At 35.5% G+C, this 13,156-nt stretch overlaps 1 protein-coding gene across 2 annotated transcripts in view; it reads left to right on the forward strand.

Moving 5' to 3' along the window:
- LRRC7 (leucine rich repeat containing 7) overlaps positions 1–13,156 on the forward strand; it is a 383,497-nt gene that overhangs the window by 70,714 nt on the left and 299,627 nt on the right. For both annotated transcript variants that reach the window (XM_068538014.1, XM_068538015.1), the window contains exon 2: positions 3,778–3,980. In XM_068538014.1, the coding sequence (XP_068394115.1) occupies positions 3,778–3,980 (203 nt within the window). The remainder of the gene's footprint in view (positions 1–3,777; positions 3,981–13,156) is intronic.

The following is a 13,156-nucleotide window of genomic DNA, read 5'->3' on the forward strand; positions in this document are numbered from 1 at the left end:
TTACGATAAATGCTTCCGAAGTGAAAGGGCCCATCTAGCACCCAGTACAATGGATAAAAACACATCAAAGTACATTGTCATGAAATTTCAAAAGACTAAGAATAAAAGTTCTAAAATATTTTGGGAGAGGGGAAGGTGGGCGTAAAACAGGATTTTGAATAGTAATAGAGCTGGATTTCCTGACAACAACCTTAAAAGCTAGAAAATAATACTTTAAAAATGCCTTTGAATTTATAAAGAAAATTATTTCTGACCTAGAAGTATATATCCAGCCAAACTTTCAATTGTTTGTGGGTGAAATGAAATCATGTTCGTATATGCAGAGGTCTCAAAAATGTTCCTACTGTAGATTCTTTCTCAGTAAGCTACTGGATGTTATATTTCACCATTGGATATCATAGTCCAGTAAGTCTAGAAAGAAGAGACATGGGGTCCAGGAAATAGGAATAAAACAGAAGGAAATATAAAATTCACAGAATGACAGTGAAGAGAAATTACAGGATGACACACACACACACACACACATATATATATATCAGGTCTAGAAAAGTAAAGTGACCACTCCAGACTGAAGCAGGAAGATATAGTGCTCCTGAAAGATTATTCCAGGGGGAAATACGACAGATTACACGTTTTTCACTATACCAAGAGAAGAGGAGATAGTCAGGAAATTGAATTAATGAAAGACACATAGACAAACCAAACAAAGAAAAGAAAAAAAAACACTTTTTAAAGAAACAATAAGAAGCAGAAGAAATAAAATGTGACTGAATTACAGTGATACTTATAGCTATAATAAAATAAGTACTATTAATTTAAAACAAAATTGCTATATATATTTTGGTTAGTTAGAAGTTCATAGAGACTTTGTTAGAAGAAAGGTAAACTACCATGTTACATACTAGATATCTGCAAGGGAAAAATCATGGAGTAGCACTACAATCAAGTTACTTAGAAATTTCAGATGGAAAAAAAGTTGAAAGCTATAATGTGTAGGGAGCATAAATCAGGAATGGAAGGAGTTCTGATTGAGAGACAGTCCATGAATCAGATACCAAAGTCATCAATGGGTTCTAGAGGTGGTAATGAATGATATGAGAAAGAGTAGAAAGATGTTACTACCAGGTAATGAGACCATCAGAGGAGCAGGGCTTTTTTTAGGATGAGAGAAGATTAATAATTTTTAGAGAGCAAGGGAGGATATCAATTCCACTTTCCAACCTTGAAGTGTTTAAGGTATGAGAAAATCAGCATGCTCCACTTTTAAAGGCTATAAGTGAACCATGTTTTAGTTGAGACTATGAAGGGGAGGAAGCCTTCAGTGGAGAGAATCAATGAAGTTATTGATCATGACATAAGGCACAATTTCAGAGTTCAGTGGGATTGAAGAAAAGAGAAGTTGGGTCAGGGGGAAAGCTCAGCACATTGTAAGAATGAGACAAGGGACTGAAAAGATGACCAGAAGAGCCTACTGTTTTGATCAACAAAAGGGAAAGCAGTCCTAAGTGAATTAAATTGCAAAAGTCTTAGTGGACAGTGGACACTCTGGCCAAATGGTTTAGGTCCAGGCCTGGATGTTCTCTTTTTTCTCTTCATAATAAAAAATTTGCAATTGCAGCAACAGATGGGTATCAAGAAATAGCTACAAGGTTCAGCACAAAAGGGTGAGTGCAAGGAACTGGGCAAAAACAACATATGAACAATTGATTCCTCACCTGTGAGTCATAGAGACAGACAGGATACACACCTTGAGTCAGCTCGACGGCATCACAGCTGGGTAGTCAATGTGGCGACTAGTGATAAATTAAAAACCTAGGAATTTTTCAAGACTTCTCCCTCTCCCCACAGCACCCCTTCCACCTCTCATCTAATCCATTACCCACACTTTGGCTTCTCCTTCTTAAATACCTTTCCAGTCTATCACTTCTCCCCATCCTCACTGCCACTATCATAGTCTGAGCCATCATCACTTACCTTTACAACTGCAATAACCTCAAAAAATATTTACTAGGTACCTAATATATGTCATATATTTATTAGATGCATTTACTGGCTGCTTGATACATGCTAGATCCCATGTAGAGACCAACCTACAATCAGGGCTTTCAAGGAAAGTCGAGTAAAATAAAAGTTACAAAACCTTGTGATTCAAGCTCCCAGAAATGAGAAGTGTAGGAGTTCAAGAGATAGAAAGTAATGGAGAGGAAAGACCATCTTCTTAATGTTTTTAGTTAAACCTTCTAAAGATTACCATGTTCTTATAACCTTCTATAAGAGCTGACTCATGAACCTGTCCCAAAATATAATTTTATTAATTTCATAAGTAAAAGAAGGAATTTCATAAGTAAAAGTAAAAATGGCTTTGGGCTGAACTCTCAACATCTCTTAAGCATACTGTATTCATTTGCCTCCAAATTTGATTTAATCTAAGCCATTGCAAAACAAAATGCTATATTATTTTTGTGAACTATTATTACTTTCTCTTTCGGCAATAGGTTTATGCTGATAAGTAAAAACAAATCAATGAATAAAATGCAAGTTTCAAATTGATGCTCATTCAGTACTATTTCTGCAGATGGCAAACTGTGTACTGTTATTGTGAATTCAAAGATGAATAAGACAAGATCCTCTCCTTCAAGAACTCACCCAGTACACAAGGAAATAGTACACGTAATTAGGAAGCAATATGATTAGTGCCCTGGGAGCTCAGAGGAAGACGCTATTCATTTATCCTGGGGAGACATTCACAGAGATAGTGACATTTTAGTTAGAATGAGCAATTTTTCAAGCAAATTATCAGTATATGTTGGTGGTTGGGGAGAGAGTCCCAAATGTATCCATCTATTCATTCATGAACTGATTTGTTCATTTTACGTTTGTTATTGAATATCTACTATATGTCAAGAACGGATACAAATGTAAAAATGAACAAAACACAGTTTCTACCCTCAATAGCCTTGCAGTCTAGGGAAAGAATAACATGAAAAACAGTAACTTTAATAAAGTGTTATAGATGCCATGATACCAATTTTGTGCAAGATTTCATGGCATTTGGTCATTTTAACCTAGAGAAAGACATGCCAGGATGTCACAGAAATTTCTGCCATGATTTTTTCTCCCATTAAAATAAAAGGATTCATAGGCACAGATTCTTATTCTGAAGTGAATAACCAATACAACTGTAGCTCCAACAGGAGCTTTGTTCAATTCATCTCTCTATCCCCAGTACCTAGTTCAATGTTTGGAGCATATTAGTTATTTAATAAATAATTATTGATTAATGGAACAAATTTGAGTCAAAAAGAGGATATCATAAACCTTATGGGTAAAACTTGACTATTTCACAGAAATGAGAGAAATGTGTTTTTTTCCAACAAATTCTGGAGGTTTCTGTTCTGCACTGCAATTTGTATAAAATTTTAAAAAATCATATTATAGTTCCATGTTTCAAGTGTGAGTGTAAGCATTGCACTAAGTCAGGATTGTATTCTGGCCCAGTTCTGCCATTCCCAAACTGTGTGATGATGGGATTCTGACCCTTTCTGAATCCATTTCTTTATTTGTTAAACGGGAATAAAAACATGTCTTTACATACCTTGGAGAGCTGTTTAAGGATTAAACGATCTACTGCATGTGCATGTCTTATGTAAACTTTTTAAAGGCATTATATAATTATAAAATATACAACATAAGTAAATTTCTAAGCTTTAAATATTATAAGAATGCCTTCCAAAGGCAGGTGGTTAAGCAGGTGGTTTTTTTTCTGTTTTTCTCTAGTGCAGTGCCTGGAGATGACCACCAAGCGGAAAATCATCGGCCGTCTGGTGCCGTGCCGATGTTTCCGAGGTGAAGAAGAAATCATCTCAGTTTTAGATTACTCCCACTGCAGCCTTCAGCAGGTGCCAAAGGAGGTCTTTAACTTTGAACGGACATTAGAGGAACTTTACCTAGATGCCAATCAAATTGAAGAGCTACCAAAGGTAATTTTTGACAACCTAAAATATGTACTTCAAATGAGTATTTCATAACTCCAGAGACTTGGCATAATGATAACGCTAACTACAGCCTTCTATCTAGGTAATTGACAAATCATTCAAATTAATATAACTTTTCCCAATATTCTCATTACCTTTTAATGCGACTCCATTTGCAACTTCATGTAACATGCCAATAACCAACTGAGCTCCATTGAAATCATCATTTTATGTAATATGCCTTTTTATTTTAACTTAAGATGATCTCCAAGAAAATAACAGGTTGGTGGGTTGAGATCAATAGCTTATGTTTAGAAAAGAAAGGGAAAAGGTGGTACTCTCTATTCCAGAACTGAAAATTTGTATGTTGTATGTTAAGGTGACATTGTTTTAAAGCCTTGAATTATATGTTATAAGTCTAAGAAATGCTTTTACATACACACACACACACACACACACACACACACACACACACACAAAGAGTCAAGTATACTATTATAAAAAACATCCTGTTATTTCTAGAATTTGAAATCTTTGGTTATTACAAACATCACTGAATTTATATGGCATGCAGCTTATAAATATAGTGTAGCTAAAATTTTTTAACTAATGTCAAACTTTACACACACATACACACACACTGCCATTATGACGTTGTGCTATGCAAAGAAAATGTCTCCTATGACCAGAAAACATTGGAGAGATTAGCTAAAGCGGACTAAGGCCACACAGCAGAAGGTTCAAAATCTAAATCATTGGATCCTATTGTTCACCTAAATAAGTGACTCAGATTAAGTAGCTGGAATGGCATTCACCCGTGAAGAACTTAATGGCTAAGAGGGGGAAAATGTCATGCAATACATTTCCATTGCTTACGCTAAAAAAAATGCATGTTAAATATCCAAGAACCAGAAAAAAAAAATCTCCCATCATAAAAACTAACTTAATATCAAAAGCAGAGTAAAATGTTCTGATCAAAAGGATTTTTGAATAATTGTTTTCATTTAGGATGATGGATTACGGAGTTTATATAACACTTCAGAGACAGGAACTATTTCATGTGTACTTCAAAACCCATATCCTTCATTTTTGGCAACCTATGTGTATAGTGTCACCTTGAATCTTTGCCCAGGAGGGCTGAGTCAGGCCTAAAAAAATTTTGGTCATATGGATTAACATCCAGATTGCACATAAGTGGAGGCTGGACTGAAATGGGCTGTGTCTTCCACCAGGCTATGAACTACCTGAGGGTAGAGGGAAAGATCTTATTCATCTTAGATGAATCTTTCATTCTTATTCATCTTTGCCTCCCTGTACGGGAGGATACATGGTGACTTTCACATAATGGATACTCGATCTATGTGCTGTCACTGCTAGATGAAACAATGCAGAGAACTTCATGTACTACAGGACTTGATCAGTAAGACTGTATAAGGTTAAGCAATTCATAAATGTGGCATTTAGCTCTAATTTAAGAAATTAAGCACAAAGTTTTGGGTTTTTTTTAGGTCAGGTCAATCTAGAATTGCCAGATGAAATAAAGGACATCCAGTAGAGTTTAAATTTTAAACTAAAAAAAAACAGGCCATTTTTCAGTATAATTCTATCCCAAATATTACATTGGATATACTTATACTAAAACACAGAACAGTTTGTTATTTCTTTGAAATTACAATTTAACTGGGCATTTTATATTTTTATTTACTAAATCTGGCAGCCCTAAGGCAATCCAGCGATTTAAAATCGTTTTCTAGACGCATGCAACAGAGTCTGTAAGACAAATAGTAAAAACATGGTTAATTAATCGAGTACATACTCATTTAATATCTACTCTGCTACACAGTATTTGAAGCTTTAGGGGGGTTATAATAGAAGTAAATCTCAACCCTTGCTCTCAAGGATCTGACAACCTAATCACAGAGAAAACTGAAGCCTTAGAGGTGAATACACAATAAAGTATAATCAGAGCCAAAGAACCAAATCCTGTGGTAGAGCTTATGTATAGAGAAGAGTTCCACTCTTGGAGGGGATGGGGAAGGGCCTGACCAAAAAGCACAGATGCAAAAACCAAGATGGAATATACGTAGAGGGGGAGGAGAGGAGCAGCAAAGTTGTGAAGAGTCTGCAGCTGCAGGTGCAAGTGGGCAAGTGCTGACATATGTAGGTAGAGTAGGGAGAGCAGAGGGAACCCAGATTATGAAAGGTCTTGAGAGTCACACAGCATTGTTTGACTTGATGCATCAGGCAGAAAATGCCATTGGAGAGTTTTACGTATCAAGTCGGTCACTAGGGGCTTAATGAAGAGAGCTTGGATTAACAATAAGTAAAAATAATACAGGTGAACCAAGGATTTAATAACACTTTTGCAATGTATTAGAATTCAGGAGAAATAATTATCTTTTGTTATTGGTATGCTTTATGTATTTCAAAGACCTTTCACATAATCTCTCAAGGTTTCTTTGACTCCCAAGGTTCAATATTATTAGTTTCCTAAAACAGCCCTGTAAGTTCCTTTCTTCTAAAGTATCTGATATTGAGATATGATCTAAATTATCTGACTTTGAGATTTGATTATAATAATACATGGATATATTTGTGCATTATTAGAAAAATAGGTACATTAAGAAACAAAAGGACTGACATATCAATTAGGGCTCATTATGTGTGTTTCAAGTAATACAAAACCCAATCCAAACTGATTTAAACAAGAAATAGGCTTGATTGGCTCACATAAGTGGAAAATGCATCTCAGAACAAGCTCCAGACTTGGTATGTTTCTATTTGCTTTGTGCGGGATCAGCTTTATTCTGAGGCTGGCTTTCTCTCATGCGGCAGAATGGCTAGAACTGTTCTAGTGTTCACGTCCACAGCACCCCAAATTAGACATTTTTGGCTTCTGAAAACTCTTTCTTTTTCTGAGAAGGACAAGAAGTGTCTCCCCCAGAATTCTTCAGTTAACTTGTCCTTAGGTCTCATTGACCTTAATTGTGTCACATGTTCATTGTTGATCCAGTCCATTTGCTATGGGATCCACTATGTCAAGAAAAGTGAGATTACTCTGATAGGGTTAAACAATGATGGGCCACCTCTGTGGAGTTGTGGTTACTGGCAGCAACACAAGGAAATGAGGTGGAAGAACTGTTGGAGAGATTACCACAATGTACACTACAAACAAAATGCTATAAAATCGCTGTTTTACGAGGAAAAGTTCCTCTTAATCAAAGTTTGTAAGGACTTGTAGGCAAAGTATTGAGCCCTTAGGGGATTGAAACCTTTCAAAGTTAGATTAAATAAAGTATTTTTTGTCTGCCATCTTATTTTACTGTTTTCTTGGTATTATTTTGACATTATTACCATTGTGATTTCAGATTTATTGAGTAATGAGATAACCATTTGTATTCTTGCTATTACATTCCGGCAAGAATTACCTTTTACACATTTAAAAAATTATTTTCGTTCAGATATTTTATACTGAGAATGTTCTAGCTGGCCAAGAGTCTGTACTATACATTCTTATAAAGCAGGTAGATAACAGAGTCAAGGTTAATGGCATTAGGAAAAGAATGTCAAGAGTGTGTCAGAAAAGATGCAAAAAATAGATATGAAAGAACAGGTAGTGTTTTGATTAGGAATAGTTCAATCTGTGTTGCTTAATTTTTTGTAGTAAAAGGTAAAAATACAAAATAACATGCCTTTCACACAGTGATAGAAATCCACACAGCTTATAATTTAGTACTGCTTTGCTTGTTATTTGGAACTGGAAACTTAAAATTATAGACAGAGTAAGAGATGATCACAGATGTATATTATATATGAAGTAATAGAGTGGGAAGACAAATGTGAAAAAAAAAAGCAATAAAGAGAAAACCTACAGAGAAACTTCTTGAAACTGAAGAGGAACTTTAAAAAAGATTAAAGAAATAATTTTGGTAAAGTCAATATGTGACCAAAATTGAAAGATACAGAGTGAATTTGGTAGAAGAGGTTAATTTATCCATATATAAAAGAGGACGGGACTAAATCTGCAGTACTGTACTTACAAAGTTTTCCCCATATAAACTATCCAGAAGTATTTTAGAGATTAAGAACCTAGGCTTTGGACTCAGACAAACCTGGGATTAGATCCTAGCACTGCTAATTGGTCGGGAAGGTATTTTATTTTCTGAAAGCCTCAGTTTCTTCAGAAACTGGGAGAAACTGTTTAGCTGGGAAAATAATATCATCAACTCCTGGGATTAGACAGATAGATAGATAAATACATAGGTAGATACATAGGAGGGTAGGGTACTTGGTGTGATAATGTTTGTGGAGTACCTGGAATAGAAAAAAATCAATAATTTGTGTTTATCATTCTCCTACCACAGATAAAGGGAATTTTCCATGTTAATTACCCTGGGTACGATAGTAAGATTTTGTAACATTTCAAGATAGTGCTGGGTATTGACTCTCCAGCAAAATATGTTGTGGCATGATGTCATTTCTAACTGAAATCTCCAAAGACAGCTTCTAGAAAAACAATCCTCTGCCCATAGTGGGTGATAGGTTACTGACCCAAACAGCTACACCTGCACATTTGTGAGGGCTAATACCACCACTTCCCCAGAGAATTTCCTTGATTCACAGAATCACGTTATGTCATTTTTGAGTAAATGCAACTTTGGAAATTATTTTATTTAAGCCCTCAATTATTATAATAAGCAAATCAAGGCCAGAAAAGTTAATTAACTTATCTTAGGCCACATGGGATATTAAATTCCTATCCAAAACTAAAACCAAAGACTATGTGTTAGTTAGGATAGAATAGATTATGCTACAGTAACAAGTCAAAATGTATCACTAAAGTTTTGCTTTGTGCCCCATGAGTGTTGGCAGGGACCACTGCTTTCCAAGAACCTATAGCTAGTAACTAGTCCAACTTTCCCCTCAGTGCAGAAATGTCTACCTCTTATTTCTATTATAATAGTCATCCAACCTCTTCATGAACCTTTCTATTATGGAAGAAGTCAATCAATTAAGAAGTAGACCATTGTATTATTGGAAAGTTCTGATTGTTAGAAAGTTCTACAGTATGTTAATGGTGTAGATCCATTCACCTATCTATCCATCTAAAACTTGGCTGGGCACTCAAGAGTTCTACTAAGATTATTAGGGCCTGCCTTCCCTGGACGAGGATTATGCTTCTGGCATTACTGCCTTGATCCTTAAAATATTTTAAAGGAATTCATAGAGTTCCTTAGAGTTCTGTTTTCCAAGACAAGTTTCCAAGTTCCTTAGACGGCTTTTCAAGGACATGCTTCCCAGATGCTTCATCATCTTAACAATATTACATCTAGTGTAGAATATTGTCAGTGAGCTAAGAGATGCTAGAAATAAAAAGCACCTCCATATCTGCAGTTGTTTCTTCTGGGAAGAAGACAGACATTGAGAAGCCAGGTGCCAGGCAAGGGCTACTGAAAAACACTTGCATGGTGCTCACGATTCTGTGTTGGCCACTCATGCAGGACTGTATAGCTAAGACATTGATCATCCAATATAAAGCAGACAAAAATTTATCAAAGAGGGATACTTTAGACTGGTGAAAATTTTATCATGGCATGGATCCAGTCGTTGGCCATGAAATGGAAGAAATCCCCACGGACCCTTAAGAAAATAAATGAGCGACAAAAACACACCTGAATCATTTGCCAGCAGCCAGCAGGTAAAATAGAGCTCCAAGTTAATGACCAATGACGGGTTCTGACAACTATGTTGGAGCTGTTTGTGCCGAGCCTACACATAAGAGCCAAGCAAGCTCTCCACTCAGAGATTTGGTCCCCACTCTTTCCTCTGCTAGCGCTGCTCTTCTACATGGCTTGCTGCTTCATTTCCTTCAGGTCTTTGCTCAAGTATCACCTTCCTAGAGAAGCTTTACCCATTATCTTACACAAAGTAACAATGCCCACCACTGCCACTTACCCCCCCAACAAAACTTTAGGCTTAATTATATCTCTAGAAGATTTCGAGTACAATTCAATAGTGTTAACCAGTAATAAGATACTGCGAAATAAGTTTTCATTGTTATAAAACATCAGCATAGCTCCCTCTGAAACAATGTGTATTATTTTGCAGAGTAAGACCTCTGACAGTGACCAGAGGTAAGGAAGGACAGGAAATGTGGGCACATACCTGCAGAGAACAGAGAAAATCAAACTCTCTCATTTAATTTTTTTTTTTTTCTCTTAACTTTTGATGCTGATTCTTGGGGTTGAAGTGAGGTGAGATAATTTTTGTGGCTCCTCCATAATCCACTACTTAATATAGTACACTCTGCATTTTTTTCTTACTCCCAAACTCTAAGTACTTTATCCACATAAAATAGAGCTTCGACATAATATTTTCCCAAGTTAAGGAATGTGCTCTTTGACTCTAGAAGCAGTCAAAGAAGGGATGTCAAAGAACATACTTTTACATGTATGGTGGTAAAGGGTGGAAAAAGCCCTCTAAGATTCCTTTCATACTTAACATTTTGTGATTCACTCATCTGAGATTCATTTTAAATAGATAAAAATGATGAACAATATAAGGAAGGATTCTGACAAACAGAGTAGTGACTGTAGTTACTGGTTATTATCACAGAAGTATTACAGTAAATGTAAGTTCTGAAGAGAGAAGACCTAGGTTTAACACAAGTTCTGACACAACCACATAATGTGACTTCAGACATCTTACTTAACCCCTTTGAACCTTAGCTTCCTCTTCTGCATTAGATTTATTTCTGCCCATCTCCTAGGATTACAGTGAGCACCAAATAATATAAAGTACATGAAAGCCCTATAAAAACGGCAAAGTGATATATAACTCTTGAGCTAAGAGAAATAGCTTATTTTGATAAGAAAGGGCATATGTTTAATGAAGTTGATTGACTTCTTTAACATAAATTTAGACAAATACAGTACTACAATAACAAAAAAATGTTAATTGGTCAACAAATGGCTATGATTTACTATTTAATATGGATTTACAGTTGTATCAGTTTTTGTTTTGATTTTTGTTTTTTTATTATAGGCCATAAAAAGGTATGGTAAAGATGAACATGTATTCAAAATATATCTCAGGCTCAAAATCAGTAAGAGCCTGAAGACCTTTACATGAAAAAAAAAGGGTAGAAACCAAGAGAGCTCTGAGTTGCTGCACAGAATTCGCAGCACAATGACAGTACGGACCACACACTGCTGCTCTTGTGAGGAGTGTACCTCCAAACACCCCCATGTAACCATGACATTTATTCAAGATTCAAATTCCAGATGCCTCCCAAAATATTATTATACAGTTAAGGATGCTCTTAAAAAGAAGGTTGAGGTTCTAATGAAAAAAGGGAAATGGATTCCAGACAAGCCAAAAAAAACCAAAGTGTCCTCCCATATTCTACACATCATATATCTGCAATTTTATTGATTCTTTCTCCTTTTAATTCACTGATGTCTGCTACTTAGAATTTGGGAGCCTGAAGCCATGTTTTTCTTACATCTTTAAATAAAATTGTTTGAAATCAAGGACACTTGCTTATTTTGTGAGAAGTCTAATGACATCAAAGGAGCCAGAGAAGAAATATTTTAGGGGGACAAATTCTGAGTTGCTTGTTCATAATTATGATTTGTTTATCAAAGCTTGAATGATCATTGATTATTTTTTTCTTCTACTCAAGAGGAATCTTTCAAGTAAAAGAAACTACTTGAATCACTATAGTTGCTGATTAAACAATTGTCATGTGTAAAAAATATGAAAAGCTTTGCTCTAGATTAAACATGGGCTAAATTTGCAAATGTAGAATATAAAAGCTGCCACTTCTTTAATAAAGTTGCCTCATTTTTAAAAACAAATTTTACATTAACAGGTAATTCCTTAAGTGTTTGTCTTGTAGAAACAGAATTGTCTATAACCATGGCATGTTACATAAGTAGCTCCACATATATCTATGGAGGGCTCTCTGAAGATCCAATAAAGGTGAAAAGAATGACCTCTTCCAACTCTCTCACTCCCTCAAAAGTGTTCAGTGTGCATAGTGTGAATTTAGTCTGTCCTCCAGCGCCAAAGGTATAGAATTCATCTGAATATGATAAAAACCATGTCCAAAATAAAACTGTCACATGAGTGATGCATAAATAATCAAAATCTGACTCTGTTTAATCTCTTGCCTGAAACATCTTTATCCAAATCTGTTCTTTTATTGCAATCATTTTGGCATTCAAATGCGTAGGTTTGTTTTTTTTTTTCAATAAATAAATAATGTAGATGGCCTCTCTAGGGGCCCAAAGGAAAGTAAGATGAAGGACACATTTGTCAAAAACATTGTTTATATGTGGAAAATTTTAGATATTTTTTTCTTACTCAGATTTCTATTTTTGTTTACAATGTTTTATTGTTTCAAAAGTTTATAGTATCAACAACTCTTTATTATGTGTGTCAGTGAGAAACTGGGACTTCTGTAGTAGCCCAGTTTTTGAACTGTTTTATCTTCCAGCTAAAGACTTACTCATCCCATCATTTATTGCTAACCTTTACCCAAATATCAAATCTCGCTGAAATTTCAATGAGAATGAAACTCATTTGCTGATTTTTACTACCAGTTTTTGGGAAATTATATAAAAAACAAATTTTAGGTAAAATATATCCATTGATTTGCTCACTCATTCAGCAAACCTTTCTTGAGTATCAAATATGTGTAGACAACTCTTCTAGAGCCGGAGATACATTACTGAGCAAGACCAACAACTTCCTGTTCTCACAAAAGTTACATTGCTGCAAAAAAGGAATGAAAATAATATTTAAGAGAAAATGTTAGATAATGGCAAGTATCATGATGAAATTAAAGCAGGGAAATTTCTGAGAGACTACTTTAGGTTGAGAGGACAGTAAATGCCTCTCTAAGGAGTGACATTTTATGTTGTGCTTTGGATGATAGGGGGAATCAACCATGCAGATCTGAGATAGAGCATTCCAGGCAGAGGAAATACTCTAGGGTAGGAATAAGTGAGGCATGTTCAAAGAACAGAAAGAAGATGGATGTGTAATGACTGAAGAGAAAGCTGTATAAGGTGCAGTAGGAGATGTAGATAGACAGTGGGGCTAAATCCTGTAAGTTCAAGCAAGCCAGGAAAGGGCTTAAGATTTTATCCAAAGTGAGATAGGGGGCCACTGAAGAA

This window comes from Eschrichtius robustus, chromosome 3, assembly GCF_028021215.1.
Source record: "Eschrichtius robustus isolate mEscRob2 chromosome 3, mEscRob2.pri, whole genome shotgun sequence".
Classification (NCBI taxonomy): Eukaryota; Metazoa; Chordata; class Mammalia; order Artiodactyla; family Eschrichtiidae; genus Eschrichtius; species Eschrichtius robustus.